Genomic DNA, 26,438 nt, shown 5'->3' with positions numbered 1-26,438 from the left:
ATGATGTGAATGATGATATGATGGGTAGAGTAATCAGTGCTTGTGTCTAAAATGCTGAATGTTTTGAAAGGCTAATGCTAGCCAAACTAACAGTTGAGTCCCGTGGGATGTCAAACGAATTGATGGTTAATAGGTGGTGTATCGACATACTTTTCTTATATGCACTATATTTGATACATGTATTGGTTTCATTTTTTGCATGCTGTTACAGGTTTTGTTTCAGTGTGCTGTGGTAAGTACTGTAGATATTACTTGATTTTTAGTGTCTATGAATGCTGATGTATGATAGCTATAGCATGAGCTCAATGCTAACCTATTATGAGTTGATGTATTGTGGTGATGCTAATCGAACTGATGATGTAACATGATGGTGAACACTTACTGAATGCATACAATTTATTGAATTGCGTTTGTTGATATCACTATAATATGATTAATGTATTGCTTGACATGTATTTTTCATGATGTTTAATTTCAGTTTGCTGTGGTGAGTACTGTAGATTGTATTGCCTATGTATAGAATTCAATAAAGATATATGACTGAAAACTGCTTTTGATTCTTTTTGTACAGTTTTAGGGACTATAAGTCTATAACAAAATATGTCGGTTTATGTTCATGAGTGTGGGCTTAATACAGCAATGTTTGAGTAGTACAGAAAGTTTCTTCGTTTGTGGGCGCCAGTTGTCTGTGCTTGTAAAGTGACAAATACGCATAGCGTTGAATGCAACAACTATTTACTGTTTTAACAAAGATTGTGTACTATGCATGTTTTGATGTAGATCTTTTCAGATTTGACATAAAATGAAGACCTGTCAGTTTAACAGAGCTGGGAAACGAAGAGGTAATGTGTGTTTCATCTTACTATGAACACTGGTATTTTGACAAAAGAAGAGATAAAGTGAGTTTCTTCATTATCATGGTTTCTTTCAGAGTATAACTTATGAACAATCAAAACCTATTTTTTACTAGATTTTCATGTACTCTTTTTTGGATGATGAGTACTTAAAATCATACGGCTAGTCCATATGGAACATGAATGCTTTGTTTCAGATTTTCAGATGTGTGCTGGCAGTTCAAGTCTGGCAGCTGAAGTGAACAGTCATGATTTGTTGGAGCTCCAACAATATGCTAGAAGGTAAGTAACTATGTTTAATTTGCATTGCATGTTTTCCTATGTTTCAGACTTTTAAACAGAGATGTCATGATGACTGGAGTTGAGCACAGGGCAGTGATAAAGTAAAAAAGTACTTTTGACTGAATGTTTGTTCTATGCATGTTTTGCTATAATACATCCAGGAGTGCTTATGCAGTGATGATTTGACAGTTGAGTGAAAGTGGAGCCATGCAGTCTTGATTTTGAAGCTTCTCAACAAGCCTTGAAGTAAGGTTAGAATGACTCAATGTTAGTGAATTATTTAAAAAAATATACTGTCAGTGAAGTACTGTCAGTTGCATTTGGACAGTTGAGCAGAACAGACGTAGCGTTAAGAGCTCTCATATCTGTTGTGTAAAACTGTCCTAATGATATGTTATGCTTGTTTTTTCTGTTTTACTATTTTTCAGATACGTTGGCAGTGAAGGATTGAAAGCTGACATGAACAGAAAAAAGATGCTGTTGGCAGTGATGGGTTTGGAAGCTGGCATTAACAGAAAAGCAAACATATGGTGATACAAAATAGTTTTTATATGGTATGTTTTGTGCATGCTTCTATGTTTCAGATGTACTTGCAGTCAACAACGAGATGATTCAAGAAGAGAAACATTGTTGTGATGTGAATAGAACGTTTCAAATAGGGTAAGTGTAACAATTGTGGTAGTTTGATTTGTACCATGTGTGTATTGCTATGTTTCAGATTGCACATGCAGAGTGGTTTCCTACTGGGTGTCAATAGAGGGACACGAGTAAAAACGATTTCAACTGCTAAACCACAATTCAAGAAGTTGGGTATGTTTTAAGTCATTGATTTGAGGTGTACAATGTGTTCTTTACTTTGTTGCAGATTCGAGTCACTGGTTTACACATGGAAAAAGATTTCCACCTCTGTGACACATCTTTACAAAAGCAAGGTAAGTTGACCAAGTTGTTTTTTTATTTGTTCTGCTATAATGTGATGTTATGCTATTTTCAGGTTTTCCATGTAGCTATGGATAAAACAATTTTAAGACAGAATAGCTGCTGCAGCTTGGTTCTGTGTTGGTTTTTGTTTAAAACGTTTTACATGCATGTGTTTTCAAATATTTGTTTCAGTAGAGGGCCAGATGTCGAGCAGTACAGATGTGTTTCTTGGAGGGAGCTCCCAAACCGTGAGTACAAGTATTTGATATTTAGAAGTCTATGTGAAAGATAATAGCAATGGTAGAATCTATCAGTACTTGTGTTTAGAAATGCTGATGTGTGACGGTTAACTGAAAAGGGTAAATGCTAGCCAGTACTTACACCTGAGCAAACGTGGGATGTCGAACTAACTGATGATGTACTATGATGGTGAACACTTACTTTGTGTATCGAAATGCTTTTGTTGATATGAGTGTGAGCTTAATACAGCAATGTTTGAGTAATACAAAAAATGTATGTACTCTTTTGTGGTCGCCAGTTGTCTGTGATATGTATAGTAAAAAACACAACACAAAGCTATGAAGCATACAATTGTTTTAAGATTTTATCAATGATTGTGTACTATCATGTTTTGATTTAGTTCGTTTCAGATATGACATGACCTGAATATTTGACAGTCGAACGGAGCTGAGCATTGCAGAAAAGGTCTCATAGTAGCCTCAACAGTGAATAAGGATATCAACTGCTGTGACTAAACTGTTGAAGAAGGGTAAGTGGAACAATGTGTTTGTTTTATAAGTACCATGTATGCTTTATTTTGCTCTGTTTCAGAGTAGACATACAAACAGTGTCTTGCTTTGCATGCTATTTTTTAGGTCTCTCATGCAGTGAGGGAAAGAAGAGATTTCAATAAAGAATCACTGCTGCAACTCAGCTCTTTAAACAAGGTAAGTGTTTACTATGTTGTATACAAATGTTTCTCTTTCTTACTATGTTTCAGGTTAACATTGCAGAGATGTTTTGACAGCTTGTGACAGAAAAGAAATTCAGCAGCTGTGTCTTGACTGTAGCCACAAGGTAAGTCGAAACAAATATACGGTTTGTATGTTGTGTTGTTATGCCCTTCTATGTTTCAGACTTACATTGCTGTGACTGTTCCCCAGTGGGTCAAAAAAAAGACGAATACAGGTTTCAAGAAGAAAATTGGCTGTTAAAACTCTGCACAAAATATGAGGTAAGTGAACTACTCTTTTGGTTTGTGTTGTGCTTTGTTCTGCTTAACTATTTTTCAGATTTGAGTGGTGGGTCGTTACAGAGCAGACTTTTTGACAAGTGAGAAGTTGAGAAACAGAGAATGATTTAAGATCAGCTAGGTAAGTCTGATTATTATGCATTGCTAAATGTTGTTTTTTATTTCAGTATGGCTGTGGTAAGTACACTAACTTTCTATAATTTAATATTGAACTGCTTTGATAACTTGTATCCTGCTATGCAATGCTTAATATATATTTTTCATTTCAGTATGGCCTGTGGTAAGTACACAAACTTTCTTTAATTTTCACATTGAACTGTTTTGATGACTTGTATCCTGCTATGCAAATGTCTTTTTTTTATTTCAGTAGCCTGTTGGTAAGTACGCTAACTTTCTATAATTTCATAGTGAATTTTTTGATGACCTGTATTCTGCATTGTAAAATGTGTTTTCTTTTTTCATTTCATTATGGCTGTGGTAAGTACAATTGCCTTTCATATTGAACTGTTTTGATGACCTGTATTTTGCATTGTAAAATGTGTTTCTTTTCATTTCAGTATGGCTGTGGTAAGTACACAAACTTTCTTTAATTTTCATATTGAACTGTTTTGATGACTTGTATTCTGCTATACAAAATGTGTTTTTATCAGTTCAGTTGCCTGATGGTAAGTACAATTTGCTTCTTTAAATTGCATGTTGAAATATATTTGATGACTTTTGTTCTGCTATGCTCTTTTTCATTTCAGTTGGGCAGATGTAAGTACACTTCATTTATGTAAAACTGAATATGATTGTTGTGCTATACAAAATGTGCTTTTCTCAATTTCGGGTCAGCAATGGTAAGTAGATTGTGTTTCTTTATGTATAATTTGTATACATATTGTTTTTTTCATCATAGCATGTTTTTCATATTTATGCTTTGTGTAAGTAAAATGTTCATAAATCATTCTTATCTTAAAACTAAAAATGTATTGTGCTATGCAAAATGTCTGTATGATTTCAGTTGCCAGAGGTGAGTACCATTACAGTTGAAAAGTTAGTTTTGTTTAGTTCAAGTTTTGGTTCACAGTTCTGTTTTTTATTTGGCAAAATTTACATGTATGCATTGAGTCTTGATTTCAGCTCGATTGTGGACTGAAGAAGATTGTCCGCAGAGGGATTGGATACAAAATACAAAGTAAGTACTGAGTTTCTACTAAAAGTTTTGAGTTGTATTCATTGTGTGTTAATATGCTATGATTGCTATGAACATGACTTTTGTATTTCAGCGAAAGACAACATAGGTAAGTAAAATTGTTATCTGTTTCATGTTTACTGTTACAGTTCAATATGTGTTTATAAATTGTAAGTTGTACAAACACATTCAAAAGTTTCTGATCATGCTTTCGATTTCATTTCAGCTTTACTGCTGGACGAGTGTTCTCTACTACTAGACGTGTCAGGTTTACTACCAGGCGTGCAGTGACAACAAGGCGCCTTTGTGGAAACAACACAACACAAAAGTGAGTATTAGTTGAAATTGTTTTACTGTATGTTATACTTAAATGCAAAATTGTGCACATAAATTGTAAGTTGTACAATTACAATGAAAGTTTCTGATCATGCTTTTTATTTCATTTCAGCTGTACTGCTAGACGAGCAGTGACAGAAAGAGGCGCCTGAACATGCAACACAAAACAAAAAAGTAAGTATCAGTTAAACAGTGGTAGAGTTGTGGTGTTTTTCTTTATCAGTTTGTGTTTACTATTTTATTTGATACATGGTATATTACACATGCATGTTTTTATCATTTCAGGCTGTTTACTTTCATCGTTTACTGTTTAACACAATTTGCTTTTCTATTTTCAGTGCCAATATCCAAACCGTGATGTGGACACCGAGTAGTCAATACATACGTGTGGCGTATAGCTGCGACAAACCGTGGGGTCCATCGCACCGATAACTTGAACATTGGCCCGTGTATGGACATCAGTGCAACTTTGTGAATCCATGTAACTTGTGAATCCATGTAACATTGCGAATGTGTGTCGATCGAAAAATGTGTACATTCTGCACTGAAACGAACTCGGTGTTGCAAGTGGCAAGTGTTGACAGTGTGTATGTTTAATGTTTATGTTTTACATGAAAAAATAAAGGAGATTGTTGTTTTATTGTGCTGGCCAGCAATATTGATGTATTGATGTATGTGTTTGTGTTTAAACTATGCAATACCAAAATCAAACAAAAAATAAACATTAACAGTCATTAACTGTGTTTGGGGCGGCCGAGGGGTTTAAGACTCCACAAGTGTGAAGCGCACTGATAGCACTTGGGGGTAAACACCTCGTATTTCGGTGCTAAAATGTTTTCACGGTGCTTATTTTGACGCACTGTTAGAACTACCAACCAGTAAATGATTGCTTGATTTATAAAACAAATATTCAGTCTCTACTTTGGCACAGAGACTCTAAGTATCAAATACCAACAATTTAGACGCAGACAATCACATGGTGGTACACCAGTCCGAATATACTCATTGCTCTAGCCAGGATTGCAAATTACTTGTGTTGACTAGCAAAGGCTCCCTAGTAACGGAGCAGTGTTACTGGCGTTTTTTGGGTCGATAGTGCTTAGGTGAGGTTTTGCTCGAATCGGGAGCGGGTCACTCGCTTGGGCGAGTTAGTTTTCGCTCGTAGTTTCCAATCTGGCTAGATCAATGTAAGGTTGTCGTTGACTGCTATTTGGCAAGCAGAAAGACAACAGCGGTTAATTAACTGAGTATGGGCGACCGAGGTATGTAGGTGTCAATAGACCGACTCCACAAGTTGCGAAGCGAACCGATAGCACTTGAGGGGAAACGCCTCGGTTTTCGGTTCTAACATGTGTTATCCATGCTGTCGTTATACTCTGGCAAGGCTCCTCAATCTATCGCGAGGGACACTCATTATTGCCCGCAAGCTTTAGAACCTGACGTGGGTCGATGCGTATGCGAGTCCGAGGACGCGATGGCATTTGATAAGGCTACCAACCAGTTAATGATTGCATGATCTATAAAACCAAATTTTAAGTCTACTTGGGCACAAGAGATTCCAAGTACCAAAATACCAACAATTAACAAGCAGACGCTTTTCAAAACTATGACCGCTGAGATTGATAGTCAGATGGAGTCCTGCCCATTTAGCTGTGTAGCGGTCTAGGGCGGGGGTTGCAAGTCAATACGAAATGAGGCGCTATAAAGCAACTCGTCCCCGTTATGACCGTCAATACTTTCGACACTATCTGGGAATCCTTTCAACACCACATTGTTGCGCTGTTGGAAGGGTGGTAGGCACGCATGGTGGACATGCCTGTGCTTTGCTATGCGACACCATGGTATTTTCGTACGGTGACACGAAATATCTTAATCTGGCTCTCTCAGAAACGCAGGCCACGCGTTGACCGAACCTGACCGATGACCGAGCAATAACATTTCTATTAAGTGCTTTAATGCACAAAGTCTGCTAGGGCTGGGGTGGGAAGGCGACTTCTCTTGTACTCAGACAAGAGGAACGGTCACAAGTCCGTGAAAACGCCGAGTGACACCACTAGCTTTCAATCGTACAAAGCAAAAAACTTTCAAACTTTAGTTTGAGGTGAAATGATAAAAAAACTATATAAACAACTAACCGTTATAAGATATTCGCCATATGGACCAAACTATGCTACTCAATGTTGCGTTGAACATTAATTGCGCCTAACGAACTACTCGTGTTGAGACTTACATAAGGCGACTCGTAAACTTAAAGCAGTTACCTCGCTTTGACTGCATACACATTTTGTACAACGGCTCGTTATTGGTATAACTTGTCTTTCAATGAGACACATTAACACAAACGTTCAACAGTATTAGGCTTTATATTGCGCTTGTAGAATATACGAACAAAACACACTATATAAATGACGTTTAGGATTATTTTGACTTTCCATTTGAGATGATATGATGAAAAAGTATATACATCAGTTTAAGCGACTTTCATGACATTCACCACATGGCCATAAACTTGCGTTATTCAATGAAATGTTAAAATTTCGCTAGCAAAATGAATAAAAACTATATACGCAGTTTCATAACTTTCGATGTATGATCATGAAGTTTGAAATTGTGCAAAGCAATTTTGCGTTAAAAGTTGCATGCAGTTTAAAACCTGAAACATTTCGCTACACTTCAACCGTATTCAACACTCAAGAACTCAATTGTTTGTACAGAACAATACGAATGTTCCCATTTTGAAACGACAGTCAAGTAACACAACCGCTTGAATGTTTTGAAAAGCAGTATCGCTTCATCGCTATGATTTGGTTGTGAGATGTAATATATAGTATAGTAGCATCAATGTTACAGACCCGTAAGCACATTCATACACCTGCTTTAATATTTCGGAAAGCAGTATTACTTCAATGATATGGTTGGTTATAAGATACAATATATGATGTATTGATGTAACAGATCTGTAGGCACATGTTAAACAACTACTTGGTTAGTTTGCAAAGCAGTGTCGCTTCAATGCTGCGTCAAAACATTTCTGCAAGATGTAAAAAATATCTATTTGAATGGGATTTCTGAGGTTAGCCATCGCCGAAAGGCCAATGTTTCTTCGTTAATGCATGGCAAAAGTAAAGGCTATATTGTTTGCTAGTATGCTAGTCCGTATTGCATATCGCAAGGTGGTAAAGCGGCTCTTTTCATTTCGCTGTGAAAAGAACGGTCACAAGCCCGTACAAACGCTGAGTGACACCTCTTGATCATGTAGCTTGTATGAAACGTGTTTATACAACCACAGTAGTTCAAAGCAGAACGCTTTTCCTTCTTCGAGGGAGAAGAAATCTGGGTGCAAGTCCCGGCTTTGGTTATAACACGAATACTACTCGCTGCTCAATAGCAATATTCATCATCCTATCCTTAACCATAATACCACTAGGCTCTATTAAGAGTAGCTTTGGAAAGGGAGTTAATAGCAGCTGCATGAGTGCTTTCATAAAATGTAAACGGTCGACCTTTACGGTTGCAAAATTGAAATACGATTTCAATGTTTTGAAGCATAATGTCTACATCGGGACCAAATGCCCATAGGTTCGATTTCGACTTGCTACACTCACGATTGAAATGAACCGTTTGAACATTCGCTGATAATAGGCATGCAATAACAATCCAACGCTGAAATGACTCACACTCCTACGCAATTAATTTTATCGCGGGACCAAATACCCATAGGCTCGATTTCGAGTTGCTACTTTTACAGGTTAACATGTTGACAGGAATATGGAAATAAGATAAACGCTTTTGCGCAAGCAATCCTCTGAAAATAAAAGGTGCACGCACACACTGTATTGATGTCGAGAATTGAGTGTAAAACTGTTCTATCTATTAAGCCTTTTCATTAGAGATAAAATTGTTTCATGCAGTAAAACAGTGTTACAAAGACGCGGATATGTTTCCAATGTTCTGGTGGTATACTCAAATCAGCCAATGGAATAAATGAAGTGTATTCATTCGTACCTAGCCGCGGGAAATTTTATTTGAATTTTATTGGACACTTACAAAGGTCAGGTAAGGTGAAAAGCTGGCTTAATACAGCTACGCCGAAAAAAACGTGTATAGTAAAGGTAAAGTCCCCTTTGCTGGAGAAACCGCTATCTCTACGAAGTTTTTGTTCCATGCTCTCACATATAATGTAAACCGTCGTGTAAGAGATTTGAGAAACAGAGTGGAAATATTCCAAACGAGGATCGATGAAACGATATGACTGGTTCTGACTATGGTAAGCCTCTGACTATAGCTCTATTATATTTTATGCCGCAAATTAACACAACATGCTAAATGTAACGTAACGAATATATGGGGAAGAATTGAATAAAAATAATAATCGCAATGTTTATCAACATACAATCTTCAAAAGACAGTCACGCCTAGACCAGCGTTTCATTGCCTCAGGTATAAACGATCAAAACATCGGTCCATTCCGTATGTATTCGATCTATGTCCGTTGCATACGTAATATTTACGATGCAATTTTTAGACACAAGACTCTACATATGGCCCGTCAGAATTTGCACTCGTTGCAACTGTTTCGTCGTTTATATCTGTATTTTGACTTTAGTATCACGCAAACAGCAGTATGGAAGGCACACAATATGTTTTGTAGCGGGGCGGTTGTGGCCGTTACGCCACATGTATCTTGTAGTTTAGAATATTGTACGGACACTGGAAAACGTTGTGTTAAAACTAAATAAGCAAACTTAAACGCAAAGAAAATAGAAATGGACTTGTGTACGTTTATTGAGTTTCAAAGGCTGCGTGACATGAAATTATGTTAAACTATGATTGTTAGTTTTGGCTATTATGATATTTAAAGTATTCATGTTTTATTTTCATTTACCTGTTTGACTGGACAACACATATCAAACGCCCAAGTATTAGAAAATAGCATGGATAAGCTTACAATAACAAAACAGTATTAAGTGGAAAACTAACAGATCTGGCAGAACTTTACTAGTTATGCCCCCCTTCGAAGAAGAGGGGGTATATTGCTTTGCTCATGTCGGTCGGTCGGTCTGTCGGTCTGTCGGTCCGTCCACCAGGTGGTTGTCAGACGATAACTCAAGAACGCTTGGGCCTAGGATCATGAAATTTCATAGGTACATTGATCATGACTTGCAGATGACCCCTATTGATTTTGAGGTCACTAGGTCAAAGGTCAAGGTCACGGTGACCCGAAATAGTAAAATGGTTTTTGAATGATAACCCAAGAACGCATACGCCTAGGATCATGAAACTTCATGGGTAGATTGATCATGAGTTGCAGATGACCCCTATTGATTTTGAGGTCACTAGGTCAAAGGTCAAGGTCACGGTGACCCGAAATAGTAAAATGGTTTCCGGATGATAACTCAAGAATGCATACGCCTAGGATCATGAAACTTCATGGGTAGATTGATCATGACTCGCAGATGACCCCTATTGATTTTGAGGTCACTAGGTCAAAGGTCAAGGTCACGGTGACCCGAAATAGTAAAATGGTTTTCGGATGATAACTCAAGAACGCATACGCTTAGGATCATGAAACTTCATAGGTAGATTGATCATGACTTGCAGATGACCCCTATTGATTTTGAGGTCACAAGGTCAAAGGTCAAGGTCACGGTGACCCGAAATAGTAAAATGATTTTCGGATGATAACTCAAGAACGCTTTTGCCTAGGATCATGACACTTCATAGGTACATTGATCGTGACTCGCAGATGACCCCTATTGATTTTCAGGTCACTAGGTCAAAGGTCAAGGTCACAGTGACAAAAATCGTATTCACACAATGGCTGCCACTACAACGGACAGCCCATATGGGGGGCTTGTATGTTTTACAAACAGCCCTTGTTAATGTAGTGTCTACAAGAAACCCATTCAGGAGAGGTAAACACTGAGTTTTCAGGCAATGGTGGTGTGAGCTCATCACAATTCTGATCTGACAACGTAATTCTTAAAAACAAACGGATAAAAACAAAAAGATCAACAGTAATTAAATAATTTTGTTTCGGAATACGTTTAACTTCTTTCCAGCGTTTTATGATAATGGTATTATTTGTGTCCATTCTTTTTTTTTTATTTAGGAAGTGTAATAAATTACCAATAATATTTTTTCCAAATGTGTCTTATTTCGACCTTCTTCGTATAGAATTCGAAAAATGCGTATGACAGGAAATGAAACACGTCTTTATCGCTCGAACACTTAATCAAGTACATACATTTCAAAAATGATCTGATGATTCAAAAACTCATGATATAAAATTTGGAACTCTTATAATGTTGAATTGTAACTAAAACTATATACTCAAAAACAACCGTCGTATTAGAAATTAACAATAGAAGATGAAAACGTCGAATACTATTAAAAGTCCTCATTAAATGCCTTATTGAAAATATTAGATCAAGTGTGTTTGCGGCGGTGTAAGAATGGTTTGTATGCAGCTATCAGCAGGCATACAATTATGACAATTAACTATTTTCTGTAATTATTAATTTCACATTTATTTTCGATTATAATCAATTGCCAGTGTCAATTCGAAATACAATACAGAACAATCTCTCAGTGCAACTGTATATAACCCAGGCGGTCCCCAAAATTTGTCAATGTTTGGCACGCTGGGTACGTATTTAGTTATTTACCATGATAGATAAGCGGAGCGTAATCAGCAGCCGTGGGTATCCGACGATTGTACGAGTGTAATGCGTCGTTGTACGTGTGGAAATGACGTATTAAATGTGCATATATATGCATATGCAAGAAAACGCATACGATCTAGATAACGTTGAAAAATGCATACGATATGAACAAAGAAGGAAAATGCAGACGGAATACTGGTTTCATAAGATTGATTTAAATCATAAATAACACATTGCTAAGATGCGCTACACTTGTTAATCTGCTATTTTATTAAATATATTAGCATATATTATAGATATTATCTATAGGTTCGAACAAAGAAAATATTTAAAACTGGTTTAAGTTAACATGTCCGCGTGTAATATTGTACGTGTGTGAGGCTTCGTGATTTTGTTTTCTGCGGAAATGACATATACACCTTTATAAAGGAAATATATATAAAAAAATAATACAATGACACGTTAAGTCCGCTAGTAATGTTATACGGCGTAATGCTAAGATTTATGTGTGGCAATGATTATGAGGTATAACATTTGCAAATAATACATATATTTTGTGTTGTTTTATAAATAATACACGTTAAACAAATACAAATATTTGCTAAAATTATTATGAATTAGTATTCTCTTCGTAATTTGAAGGCGCTGTTTGATTTCGTAGCGTTTGCGGTTTTATTCTATGTAGACATAGCATAAGAAAACGCATACGATATAGAGAACGTTAAAAAATGCATACGCTATGAACTAGTGACCTATTGTTTGTATAGGTCCCTGGATTTAACGAGCATGAAAAGGGCAAAGATCCGTTACATACTAATATAAGTAATATAATAATATCTAGAGTATTTATTTTTTACCAATGCGACGTCACTTGATTATTTACTGCGAATTGGCGGATGTTGACGTCGTCATGTGAACATAGTGACGTCAGAATGTCTATTGTTGACATGCTATCCAAACACTTTCAAAGCTCTCTTAGAAATATGCGAAAGTTGCAGGAATTCGACGAAGGAAATGGACAGAATTTGGCAGACTCCATGTATGTAATACGGGATATCTATTCATGCATAACAATTGCATAAATTTCTTTGTATATTCCATACAAACATTATTTTCTTTTAACGTTGTTGGGTGGGGTGAGAAAATAAGAATTAAACAATATCTTAACTTACACAGTTTTAAATTTATTTCATTATATTTTATAGAAAATTCTTTAATTTTCGCAGATGAGTTAACTCAGCTGTTATCTTATGTTGTATTGTTAATATTTTAAAATTCCATTCCTTCATCGTAAATAAATAAATTCTTAAGTAAAAATATATTTTGCTGTAGCTCGTCTTGTTAAATGAAATTGAGATTTATTAAATAGAATGTATATTTAAGACCGTTTTTCCTTCCGTATGCTGTAACTTTCTATCTTGTCCATATGTACTAATACCTTTAGTAAGTTTATTATTCTCTATTCTCAAAATACTTGGAAATTATCATCATCATCCTTGTTTAACTAACCAAGTTACTTTCCGTATAAATATTTGAACAAAGACAATAAGTCATGTTTTTTTTGTACTTGACGTTTTTGCACCTAAATGTTTTTTATCTTTTTTTCGCTCTTTGATGTCCTTAATGTACAATTGTGATAAAACTCCATAGCCATGATTTTTCCTGGCGTAACGGGTCCGTTAAACAGACCCTATCCCAAACTGAATTGTAAAACAATAAATAAATAAAAAATACCCATTATTTTTTTTAGAAAGAAGTGTCTAATAATTATTGTTTCTGAATTTCATTACAATTGCATATAAGAAGGCATATAACTATAATTTGTAGGATTTTGTTCTTCTCATTTGAATTAATTAAAAGTTATGTTCAATTAATTTTTCCCTAAATCAGTGGACTTTTTGCGCGAAAACAATCCAAAGTCCAAAATTGCATTTTTCCCCCAAAATAGCCAGGAAAAGGTCGGATAGCACCGCTCAGTTGAAGAATCTTCAGGGCGTCCGTGAATATTGCGCTATCCGTCTCCAGCAATTGAACCGGATCGTGTCAGTATTCAATTGCTGGAAATAAACTAGAAACTGACCTGAAATATAGAAAGTGCGTTTTGGTTAAAATAGAAAAAATAGTATTATGTTAATAAACGAAAATGTTTAGGACGGGAGAGCGGATTGATCGCCAGTTCTTTCTGCTTCACCAAATATTTTACCAGTAAAATACACACGGCGAATTGCGAATCAATAGATTAACAATTCACATAAATTCCAAAACGAGAAACCCGTACATTTTCCGCGCTAAACCATAACCATACTCGTTTTGCTAAATCACGCCGGGCACCCGTTTAATTGAATATATGGATTGCACATAGATACCAGAGCCAGACGACAACAAAAGCCACGCGCGAGAGATTACATGTAGTTCTTCGGTTTAATGCATTGATGATCTATTCATTTGGTTTTCAGACACGGAAAATTGTTTGGCTAAAAAATAGTTCAGGACTTTGTAGTATGATTAAAAAAGTTCGTGGATTAACGGTGGATTTGATTTTTTTAAGAAAAAAAAATCCATCGAAAATCCGTTTGAATTCGATGTTCAGTATATATTTCTACAAAATAAAAATACTTAGCAATAAATCAATTACGTGTTTACTATTCGACTTAAAAGATCAATATGTAATGCTAAAACATGTTAAATTTGTAGTTAACTAACGTAATTTTGGAAATTCAAGTGTTTTAAGATTCTGATGCCACATTTTCGTTGACTCTTCTTCATCCGATCATCTCAATGACTATGGAACTTCTGTTCCTGATTACCTGACACATTTTAACAGATATAACACAATCTTTTTGGTGAACCAGACATGCAAATTTCGTTATGGAATACTGTTGTAATGTAAGCAGTCAATAAATAACAATGTATGTACTGACGTTAATTAAAAACGATTCAACGAACATTTGCTCCATTTTTCTCATCCCTCTCGAACCTGACTGTGACTTTGTTTTTCATGGCCTATTTACTTAAGACATGATTTTTGGGGGATTAAAATCTGAACATTTTAACGTGAATTTTCAATAAATATATCTTATATTGATTGCAAAGTTGAAGCATGTATACAATCCTCTCGAGGCCTGCTTCCCTGGCGGTCTTCTCGCCAAATTGTGGGTTATTTCCCGCATTTTCAAACCCGCTGCTATCTTGGCTAGAATTCCAAATCTTCTGTACCCGATTCCGACGCTCTAATACTTGAATAATGTCGCCCCACGGATCCGTTTTCAATGTTTGACATAAAAATGAGAAATGTCCAGTTTTGATTTGAACATTGATTTTTGTATCAGTTGGAACTCAACTTTAACAAGAAATAGAAGTCATGTTAAATCCAGCGGAAGCGCTTTCAATATTATTCCATGTATGCCTAGTGGACTCTCACATCCTTCTAAATCGGATCAATTTATTTCCAAAATAAGGGATGTCTTGCAAATTTATTTCTATATTTAGAATATTTCTTACAGGAATTCCTTTAAGCAAACAGCGCAGACCCTGATGAGACGCCGCATTATGCGGCGTCTCATTTGGGTCTACGCTGTTTGCCAAGGCCCTTTTTCTAGACGCCAGGCATAAATGAGTTAAAACCACAGGAAGCGCTTTCAATAACCAACAAGAACAACATTTTTATAAAATTTCAACGCCAGTCAGTCGAGTCCTTTTTAGAATTTAACAATGAATTAAAACGTCATTAACATTTCACAGAACATGGATGCTCGGCGTTTGTTTACACGCGGAATTATTTGACACCAGTACATAACGCGGAACGGTGAAAAAGCTTTTCATATCATTGATGGAATCGTGTGCTTCTTCTGCGGACTGTACAGGCTTATCTGGGACGACACTTTACGCTCATGCATTAAGCCCCCTTTTCACAGATCGAGGCTCAAATGTATAAACTTATTGTGAAAATACTTCAATCTTTCTGGTGAGAACAGTCTATTTAGACATTTATTTCACAGTTCTGTTTAATAATTTATGATTTCAAGCCATCAAAATTGCTTTTGTAGATTAATATTTACGGTCGTCACTTGACATATATTTCTGTAGAAATAAGCATTTTAATATAATTTCAGAATTGAAATTACCCGTTTTTTTTCCGGATGATGATAGAAATGTCTTTTTTTTTTAAACAACACCTTTGGTTATATTTCACGTGTGTTTGTAATATAGATATACATAGCCCATGTTTCGGGACTGTCTAGGCAAATTGACTCGTACTTCAAAATGTTTGGTACGTTACGAATTTTCATAATATTAAAACGCATTTCAAATAGAATATGAAACTTGTATACCAGAGTCAGTGCCCACTTTGTTGAAAGTCTCCGCTATCCGACTTGTCCTTTATCGGACATCAAAGTGTTTACAACATCATGCATAAAACTTATTGAAAAAAGCACACTATGATTGTTCATATTGCATTGAATACTATCCATCTTTCAGTTTTTGAAGCACAGTAATTGTTCTACGCTCTTGAATAGCTTTAACTTTCTTACAACATGTTCAGGGCTTTTCACCCTTATATAACAGGGGCCCAAATTCGGCCCCTTCCCTATTGAAAAAAAAGGTCATTTTTTCCAAAATTGATAGAGGAATTTCCCAAATTGTAATTATTTTTTTTAACTTAGACATATTGGGCATCTCCCAAATTGAAAGCAATGCGCTCTAATATGATAAAGAATGCACCACAATGTGTCTTGAAATACCTTTGCAAATTGAAAAAGACCCTGTTTTAAAAACACGGCCTTCCCAAAATGAGCAGTTATCGCGCATGAAATTCCCAATTTGGAAGGCTAGGGCCTCTTTCCAATTTCCTGATGAAAAGCCCTGATGTTTTCGTATTTTTTTTTGTTGTTGTTGAAATGGGTACTGATCATCAAGTTCATGCTATTTTCCGGTGTATTTTTTCTATTTTTCTTGCAAAAAGCTATAATTGTCCCGCGAAATTATTTCTTTCAGATCCTAAAGGGTATAGCATTTATCAACTCCAACATGTCACGTGTCTAAAAATTATGCGTATGATATGAATTTGGGAAAAAAACACCTGAGAAACTTTCGTCTCGGGCTTTTGTGTTTCTTTTTTATCGAAAAGCGATCCGTATATCAAAGTATCCGGGTGATCGGCGTGTAATCATCAGAAACAGTACAAGCGCAAAAATAAACCGTACTTCTCAATTGTTAAAGAGAATGACACGAAAATTCAAAAGTCGGTTTCATCCAATTTCACTTAACAATTCGGTCATATGCCGACCTAAATAAAAACAGCAATCTCTACGCAGAGTTGTCGTTCCATGCTTCCACATACAAGCTGGTTCCAGTCAAGTCTCTGCGGAGGTTGTAAAAACGATACAAGTCAAAGAGGCGCTCAGATTTGAATTGATTTCAAGCTGTATACACCTACAATATAGACAATATATGTTGAATACACAGTATTTGTTTGATGCGAAAAATTGAGCAAGATAGCGGAAAAAATATATAATAATAAAACAATTGTTCATATTTGACCAATTCGGGTCACTTCATTATTTACCACGAAATTGCGGAAGTTGACGTCGTCATGATAACGTAGCAACGCCACAATGTCTATTGTTGACATGCTATCCAAACGCTTTCATTACTCTCAAAGAAAAATGCAAAATTTGCAGGAATTTGAGGAAGGAAATTGCCAGAATTTGGCAGACTCCATGTATGTAATACGGGATCTCTTTTCATGAATAACAATTTAATAAATTTCTTGAAATACTTAATATAAAGGTTATTTTCATGTTACGTTGTTGGGTGGGGTAAGGAAATAAGAAATAAACATATCTTTAGATTCAAAATATTTAATTATTTGATTTTATAAACATTTCTTTTTTTTTCAGGTGAGTTAATTCGGGTGTTATCTTATGTTTCATTGTTAATATATTTTTTAATTCAAAACCTTCATCGTAATAAATAAATCCAAAATACATTTTGCTGTAGATCTAGCATAATTTGAAATGCAATTGCAATTTATCAAATAAGAATATATATAATATAGTCCGGGGCGATTGAACTTTACCGGTACGTAAAAAAAGAATTGAAAAGCGTATAATTTTATCGTTGCTACGCGAAACACATAACACCTAATAATCCTCTTTATCCTATATGCTTCCTTAGTATTGGGGGCTGCCGCCCCAGATCCCCGCTTTGTCGATAGTGGTAAACAACTGCGTACCGGTAAAGCTCAATCTAGCCGAGAGTCTGTTTAAGAAAGGTTGTAACTTTCTATCATGTCAATATTTACTGATACCTTGAGTAAAGTTTCAATTTTATCTTTTTCTCAAAATATTAGGAAATCATCATCATCATTATCACCCTTATTTAACTAACCAAGTTTCTCTTCCCATCAATATTTAACCCATTTATGCATAGCGTCTAGCACACCGCGTAGACCCAGATGAGACGCCGCATGATGCGGCGTCTCATCAGGGTCTGCGCTGTTTGCTTAAAGGACTTTCTGCAAGAAATATTCTAAATATAGAAATAAATATACTAGACATCCCTATTTTTGGAAGTAAATTTATCCAATTTAGAAGGATGGGTAGTCCACTAGGCATAAATGGGTTAAACAAAGACAAATAACGCCTGGGTGTTTGTAATTGACGGCGTGGCGGCGTTTTATACATACACTTGCTTAAACAATTATTCAGTGCTCAAATATCCTTAATGTACAATGGTGATCAACGTCCATATCACCGCTCAATTAAAGAATCTTCCGGGTGTCCGTAAAAATTACGCAATCATTCTATAGCAATTGAACCTGATCCTGTTAGGGTCACATCCGAAATTAACTGAAAACTGAAACTGAAAATAAATAAAACGCGCCTTAATCTTTCTCCACCTCCATATCTTCTCCACTATTGCAATTTAATAAACATACAACTTATATATATGCAACAACGAGAAACCAGTGCATGTTCCGCGCTAAACAATAACCGTTGTTTAACTTCTTTCCCTGTTTTATGAAAGGCACAACAATAACACAAACCCGCATTTTTCAAATCGACGATAGTTTCATTTGTTTACGTAAACCAAATGTGGCATTTTAATTACAAGCGATATTTCACGTAATCGTCATTGTTTTAGACAGTGAGCTATTGGCTGGTTAATGAGAAAGAGTATGGGTCATTGGATGAATTATTGAATTTCGGGTGATTTTTTTTTCACTTAGTTAAGATATTGCGAAGATTGCTTTCTGAGGGAGAGTTTTATGTGCGCAATAAATGAATCACATAATAAAATAGTGCATAGATCAGTAAACCGTTTTGATTCAATCCAAGGAAAAGGCTCGTGATAATGAAAGATTAAGACCGATTTTCCAATATGTACTCATAAACGAAGTGCACATATTTGTAGCGATAGTAATACGCAATAACAAACAACGTTTGAAATTTTAAAAAGCCGAAGATTTTTCTAGTTAATTAGTCAGGGTAAAGTTTATAGATCGTTGGTTGAATGAGCTGTGAGAAAACGGTGGATTGTATGAACAGGTGTAACTGTGTATTTATCATTGGTAATTCAGAATGAAAAATATTCATTCATGTTTCTGTTTTCAGAGACGCAAAATGCATCCCAGAGATTGATGCTGATGTTCTGGAGGTCATGACCTTTCCAACTGATCTTGACCTACTTTCCCTCACACACGACCCTGAGCGTGACCTTTATGAGGTCAGCCAATCGGAAGATTGTGCTGGAAATCTCACTGGTTCAAGTTCTCGCTCAGGTTTCTATTCTGTCTCTTACTTCTTCTTGCTTTGTCTTTTATCAAACTGCTTCTGTGACAGGGTCATATGAGGCAATAGTAGTAGAATTTAAGTAGCAGCAGCAGCTGCGGCATTATGCGAATAATAGTAGTTATGGTAGTAATTCAAGTTTTAGTATAAATATTAGTAGTTTCTGGTAGTTATAGTTGAAGTTATATCAGCAGAAGTAGTAGAAGTAGCACCAGCAGCAGTAGCACCAGCAGTAAGAGTACTAGTATTGCTGTTGCATTTGGTATGTAGTTAGTATTATGATTTTCGTAGTAGTTGAAGTAGAAGTAGTAGTAGTAGTAGTAGTAGTAGTAGTAGTAGTAGTAGTAGTAGTAATAGTAGTAGTAGTAGTAGTAATAGTAGAAGTAATAGAAGTAGTAGTAGTAGTAGTAGTAGTAGTAGTAGTAGTAGTAGTAGTAGTAGTAGTAGTAGTAGTAGTAGTAGTAGTAGTAGAAGCAGTAGTTGTAGTAGTAGTAGTAGTAGTTGTAGTAGAAGTTGTAGAAGTAGTAGTAGTGGTAGTAGTACATGTAGTAGTAGTAGTAGTAGTAGTAGAAGTAGAAGCAGCAACAGTAGCAGTAGTCGTCGTCTTTGTCGTTGTCGTCCTGGTGTAGAAGTGGAGTTTCAGTTTGCTACTACTACTTTTACTACTTTTAAGACTCTTACTACTACTACTATTACTATAACTGATGTTACTAAAGCTCATGTTAATTCTACCACGAATGCTTGCTTATTTTATTGCTGCTGCCACTTCATTTACTGCTATTTCTTTTTACGCTACTTCTGTGTTTGTTGCTACTACTTATAATGCTAGTATTGCTAATTTATTCAAATTGCTTCTGCTACAACGACTCTTACTACGTCTACAACTAACACAAAAACTGCTATCAAAAAGTTCCATTTATCCTTCTACACATATAATTGATTTCGTGTAATGATTATCATAACACTATGCTTACAATTTATTTATTTTTCCTCAATCCTGACAGGTGCCCTGTGCGCAGGGAAAGCTGTGCCGGTCTCAGTTGATCTGCTCGAGGAAGACCTTGCGCTCTCCGACTCGGACAGCGATTCCGATGATGACCTCACTGATGATGTCAGTATCTGGTCGCACGAGTCGGTCGTTGCCTCGTTCCTGGCAGTTACATCCGGTTACAGCTCTGATTCAGAGAGTGACTCAGAGGACACGGTTGTGGCAAGACGCAAGTCGGCTACATTGCCACGCCGACTAGAAAGTAAGGGTGAGTGTTCAATAAAAACAACAAAAAATAACGCATAAAAAAGCATTTTAGTACGCAAAAATACCTCTTTGACTTTTAAGAAAAAGCAAGCATTCAATTAGTCCATATTGAACTTTACCGGTACGTAAAAAAAGTAAAAATTAAATTAGTCCTTATTCCTAACCAACTAGATTATGTTTAAGTCTACCAGACCTAGACTTTATTCCCAAATGTTTCCAGCATTAACGATTGTCCATTGATTTTTATTGTAGAAATCGTGTCCGATGATGAACTCTCTGATGACGAAGGTTGTGATTTTACGGAAAAACGCCGCCGGCGAAGGCGACGATACAACCGCCTGGAAAAGGAACGTACAGACTTCACACAGTCCAGCAGTAAGGGATCGCTAAGTCCTGAGTCCGGTTCTTCTGAGGAGAATTCCAGCTCGAGTGAGAGCGAGTCAAGTGACTCGTCAAGCTCTGATTCGGACAGTGACGATTTGACGTCCGGGTCATCTAGCGAATCGGACTCGGACAGTGACGAATCGTCATCCGGGTCATCTAGCGACTCGGATTCTAGAAGCTGCAGTTCTAGCTCATCGTCTAGCAGCTCTTCAGACGACAGTGATTTTGGCATAGACGGCGATGATGCGCGGGAAATCGACCTCAAGTTCGATAGAAATCCTTGCCCTGCGACTTGCGTGTGTCGGTCTGGCAGTAATATGTTTCAGATTCCGACCGCACGCAGACGCCGAACGGAACAGTCGCTGTACAACGAGGTTCTAAATCGACAGCTGCTGAAGTCATATAATGCAGCTCGAGAAATCGACCTCCAGTTTGAAGAAAACCCTTGCCCGAAGACCTGCGTATGTCGGTCTAGCAGAAACATGCTACAGGTTAGACGAGCACACAGGCGCGAAACGGAGCCTCCGCTGTACCAGATGGTTCTGTCTCGAAGGCTGCTAAGGCCCTCGAACCGAATTGTTCACGACTGCTGCAAGTACCGGTGTAGCAGGAGTTGGCAGCGCCCTGGCAGACCTGATCTAGATTAGTTTAATAATAGTAGAAAGTGTCGGGTAATCTTTGATTTGTAGATACTAGATAGTTACGGGTAATCTTTGATTTGTAGAGGCGTCGTGTAGGCCGGATCTCATATATAAATTGACTCAAAACTTTATATGTTTTATGATGTTAATATGCAGTTTAGGTTTCTATGCGCCTGTACAGGCCGGTTAGAGATTATATTAATTCTTATAAGTGTCTATAGTCGTAACATTATATTTAGGTAACTCTGATGAAAATTAACGTCGTGCGAAAGGATCTAGATAAGTCAAATAATTGCCTAACTTTGTTTTGAAGATATCTAGGTAAAGCTGTGTAAATACAAATTCGCCGGTACAGACTTAAAACTATATTAGGACAATAGGTTAGTCGGACGGACAGGTATTTCAATAGTTGCATGTATCGCAAAATTGTGTAAGTAATTCTCTGTGCTATGTAGATATCCGCAATGGCTTGATCTTGTATACGTTGAGTGACAGTTTATTTTTCCTTTGATATCTAGTCATCTTTGACTAAGTAAAGGTTACATGTTAGAAGATGCACACATGGTAAGCATGAGCCTTATTTACGTAAACAAATCCACTGCTGTTTCTTGACAAATGATATCACAAACACTTTAACTATTTCTTTTATATTTTCAGAGTCGAAAATCCGCGCAATCATCCATTCTTGACATAACTGTTTTCACTTCTTACTTCCACTCATTTCCACTTTCTCTCTTCTACTTTCAGTTTTTCCTTGGGTTTCTCTACAGGACCCGCCATTACTTCGAAAGAAGTATCTTGAATTTGTCAAACTGCGCCGCAGGTCGGCGTGCTCTATGCGAATATGTTGTAGAGGTTAATTGACGAGTCCGATGTGAGATGTTGTAGAGGTTAATTGGCGAGTCCGATGTGAGATGTTGTAGAGGTTAATTGACGAGTCCGATGTGAGTATGTTGTAGAGGTTAATTGACGAGTCCGATGTGAGTATGCTGTAGAGGTTATTTGGCGAGTCCAATGTGAGTATGTTGAAGAGGTTAATTGGCGAGTCCGGTGTGAGTATGTTGTAGAGGTTAATTGCCGAGTCCAATGTGAGATGTTGTAGAGGTTAATTGGCGAGTCCGATGTGAGTATGTTGTAGAGGTTAATTGGCGAGTCCAATGTGAGTATGTTGTAGAGGTTGATTGGCGAGTACAATGTATGTTGTAGAGGTTGATTGGCGAGTACAATGTGAGTATGTTGTAGAGATTAATTGTCGCGTCCAATGTGAGAATGTCGTAGAGGTTAAATGGCGAGTCCAATGTGAGTATGTTGTAGAGGTTACTTGGCGATTACGATGTGAATATGTTGTAGATGTTAATAGGCGAGTCCAATGTATGTTGTAGAGGTTACTTGGCGAGTACGATGTGAGTATGTTGTAGAGGCTACTCGGCGAGTCCAATGTGGGTATGTTGTTGAGGTTAATTCGCGAGTACGATGTGAATATGTTGTAGAGGGCACTTGGCGAGTCCAATGTGAGTATGCCATGTGAACATGTTGTAGAGGTTAATAGGCGAGTCCGGTGTGAGTATGTTGTAGAGGTTAATTGGCGAGTACGATGTGAATATGTTGTAGAGGTTACTTCGCGAGTCCAATGTGAGTATCTCATGTGAACATGTTGTAGAGGTTAATAGGCGAGTCCGGTGTGTGTATGTTATAGAGGTTTATTGACGAGTCCAATGTGAGTATGTTGTAGATGTTAATTGGCGAGTCCAATGTGAGTATGTTGTAGTGGTAAATTGACGCTTCCAATGTGAGTAAGTTGTAGAGGTTAATTGACGAGTCCGATGTGAGTATGTTGTAGAGGTTAATTGGCGAGTCCAATGTGAGTATGTTGTAGAGGTTAATTGGCGAGTCCAATGTGAGTATGTTGTAGAGGTTAATTGGCGAGTCCGATGTGAGTATGTTGTATAGGACTAATTGGCGAGTCCAATGTGAGTATGTTGTAGCGGTTAATTGGCGAGTCCGATGTGAGTATGTTGTAGTGGTTAATAGGCGAGTACGCTGCGAGTATGTTGTAGAGGTTAATTTGCGAGTCCAATGTGAGTATGTTGTAGAGGTTAATCGGAGAGTCCAATGTGAGTACGTTGTAGAGGTTGATTGAGGAGTCCAATGTGAGTATGTTGTAGAGGTTAATCGGAGAGTCCAATGTGAGTACGTTGTAGAGGTTGATTGAGGAGTCCAATGTGAGTATATTGTAGAGGTTAATTGGAGAGTCCAATGTGAGTATGTTGTAAAGGTTAATTGACGAGTCCGATGTGAGTATGCTGTAGAGGTTAATTGGCGAGTCCAATGTGAGTATGATGAAGAGGTTAATTGGCGAGTGCGATATGAGTATGTTGTAGAGGTTAATTGGCGAGTCCAATGTGAGTATATTGTAGAGGTTACTTGGCGAGTCCAAAAGGAGTGTGTTGTAGAGGTTAATTGGCGAGTCCAATGTAAGTATGTTGCAGAGGTTAATTGGCGAGTCCAGTGTGAGTATGTTGAAGAGGTTAATTGACGAGTCCGATGTGAGTATGTTGAAGAGGTTAATTGGCGTGGCCAATGTAAGAATGTTGTAGAGGTTAATTGGCGAGTCCAATGTGAGTATCTTGTAGAGGTTAATTGGCGAGTCCGATTAGAGTATGTTGTATAGGTTAATTAACAAGTACACAGTGAGTATGTTGTAGAGGTTAATTGGCGAGTCCAATGTGAGTATGTTGTAGAAGTTAATTAGAGACTCCAATGTGAATATGTTGTAGAGGTTAATTAGCGAGTCCAATGTATGTTTTAGAGGTTAATTGGCGAGTCCAATGTGAGTATGTTGTAGAGGTTAATTGGCGAGTCCAATGTGAGTATGTTGTAGAGGTTAATTGGCGAGTCCGATGTATGTTGTAGAGGTTAATTGACGAGTCCGCTGTGAGTATGTTGTAGAGGTTAATTGGCGAGTCCAATGTGAGTATGTTGTAGAGGTTACTTGGCAAGTCCAATGTGAGTATGTTGTAGAGGTTAATTGGCGAGTCCAATGTATGTTGTAGAGGTTAATTGGCGAGTCCAATGTGAGTATGTTGTAGAGGTTATTTGGCAAGTCCAATGTGAGTATGTTGTAGAGGTTATTGGCGAGTTCAATGTGAGTATGTTGTAGAGGTTAATTGGCGAGTCCAATGTGAGTATGTTGTAGAGGTATATTGGCGAGTACGATGTGAGTATGGCAGCTGTGCACGAGAACAAATGGTTCAAAGTATTGTACACAACGTTGTTAAATAATTTTTGTGTAAGATGTCTTTATAATTGTGTTGTTAGTTATTACGGATTTAAACCTGCTTATTATTTAGTTTTGATTTTGTGTTCGGTGTGTATGTTAATTGCAATTTCATAAACATGATGTATCGTCGTTGACCAGGCATGGACAAACGGCTTGAAGAATATGGCTGGAGTACCACACATTGAAGAATAAGACTTGAGACTCAAGACTTTAAAGTCTACAACTTGAAGCCCTCAACTTGTCGGGTACTGAACTTCATTTTCAAAAATATATAACATCGTGTAAAACAGTTCGCAAATAATGAACTACCACGACAAATACGACAACTAGTAAATCCACTAGGCAAACTGTATAAATTGTAACACACTATTTTAAGGTCCATTATAGGTATTTATATAATAAGTCGTGTTAAGTCATAATTGTTTCAGCATATTTTAATAATTACTTGCATCATGTAACATCAAGTAATATTGAAGTCGTAATTTTGCGTAAAATTCTTGTTTTGTAACGTTTTCGAATGTTGGGTTTTCACGAAGTAACTAAGGAGTAAGAGATACAATCTTGTTAGAATACTTATATTTGTATGACTTTGGTACTCGCGTGTTTTTAATATATTTTGCAGTCAAACCCGTGCGTTGCTGCCGTGTCATTCCAGTGGTGTCTCGACATTTCATCAAACAACAAGAATGCGACAGAACAAAGGGAATTCTATAACTATGTGCTATTAAAAGACAGTGTAATAGGCAAACATCAAATGTATATGTGAATTATTCTTATATTCTTTATGTCATAAAGCAGTTTATTATTTAGACCGTAAGGAATCATAGTTTTTAATTTATGTATCCAAAATGTTTCTTTGCATAAACGGTCTTTGTGCTCAAATTTTCATAAAACAATTGAAAGATTTTGTCAATGGTGTTCACATATTTATATTCGAACTGTTATTGTTATCGTTGATGTTTGCTTACAGTTTCTGCTTAACGATTGTCAGTAGCATATATTAAATTATATGTTTGTTCCGACCGTATACTTTAATAAGAATAATGCTAAAATCCTATTAACTGTTGCTTGATGTTTTGACAGTTAATAATGAAGTCATTCTTATCGTCAATAATCAGCCTTTGCAAACAACTTTTTTTTCAAGTCAATTTGGTATACTTAAGCGAAAAAATTCATTCGCTTTATGTAATTTTACTTTGTTTGTATTGTTCGATGACAATTGGTCGATAAACGAAGTAAAATTAACAAAATACCTATTCTGGTTCCCGTCGTACTAATAATACGAAAAATAAACTTGAAAAAAAATCATTTCACTATCAAATATATATAATATATCGCTGTCAAGTAGGTCACGCAATTTGTGTATCGTGTTATTTCTTAAAATTTGACCCAGCATTGTAGAAATATTACAAGATATGTACATTTCCAGAAAGGAAATTCATTTCTGCGTTGAATAAGACCAGATTCATAAAAATCGCTGCACAATTGATGAAGTAATGGCTGTTCAAAGCGATGCACCCTTCTTTCGGGTGTTTTCAGTTGGATACCTTGTTATATATACATTTGGTAGTGAAATTTTTTTTCAGAAAAGTTGATTTTTC

General features: G+C 36.7%; 1 protein-coding gene across 1 annotated transcript; it reads left to right on the top strand.

The window, feature by feature from the left end:
• Positions 1–12,404: 12,404 nt before the first annotated feature.
• Positions 12,405–26,089, top strand: LOC127837629 (clumping factor A-like). The gene is made up of 10 exons (XM_052364863.1): positions 12,405–12,523; positions 19,101–19,267; positions 20,282–20,527; positions 20,785–22,412; positions 22,483–22,518; positions 22,698–22,733; positions 23,014–23,134; positions 23,400–23,471; positions 24,369–24,440; positions 24,613–26,089. Exons 1-4 carry the CDS (start codon positions 12,417–12,419, stop codon positions 21,561–21,563), a joined length of 1,299 nt encoding a protein of 432 aa, XP_052220823.1. The 5' UTR covers positions 12,405–12,416; the 3' UTR covers positions 21,564–22,412; positions 22,483–22,518; positions 22,698–22,733; positions 23,014–23,134; positions 23,400–23,471; positions 24,369–24,440; positions 24,613–26,089.
• The last annotated feature ends 349 nt before the right edge of the window (positions 26,090–26,438 follow it).

This window comes from Dreissena polymorpha, chromosome 7 (assembly GCF_020536995.1).
Source record: "Dreissena polymorpha isolate Duluth1 chromosome 7, UMN_Dpol_1.0, whole genome shotgun sequence".
In the NCBI taxonomy this organism is placed as follows: Eukaryota; Metazoa; Mollusca; class Bivalvia; order Myida; family Dreissenidae; genus Dreissena; species Dreissena polymorpha.
This window is presented reverse-complemented; position numbering and strand designations above follow the sequence as displayed.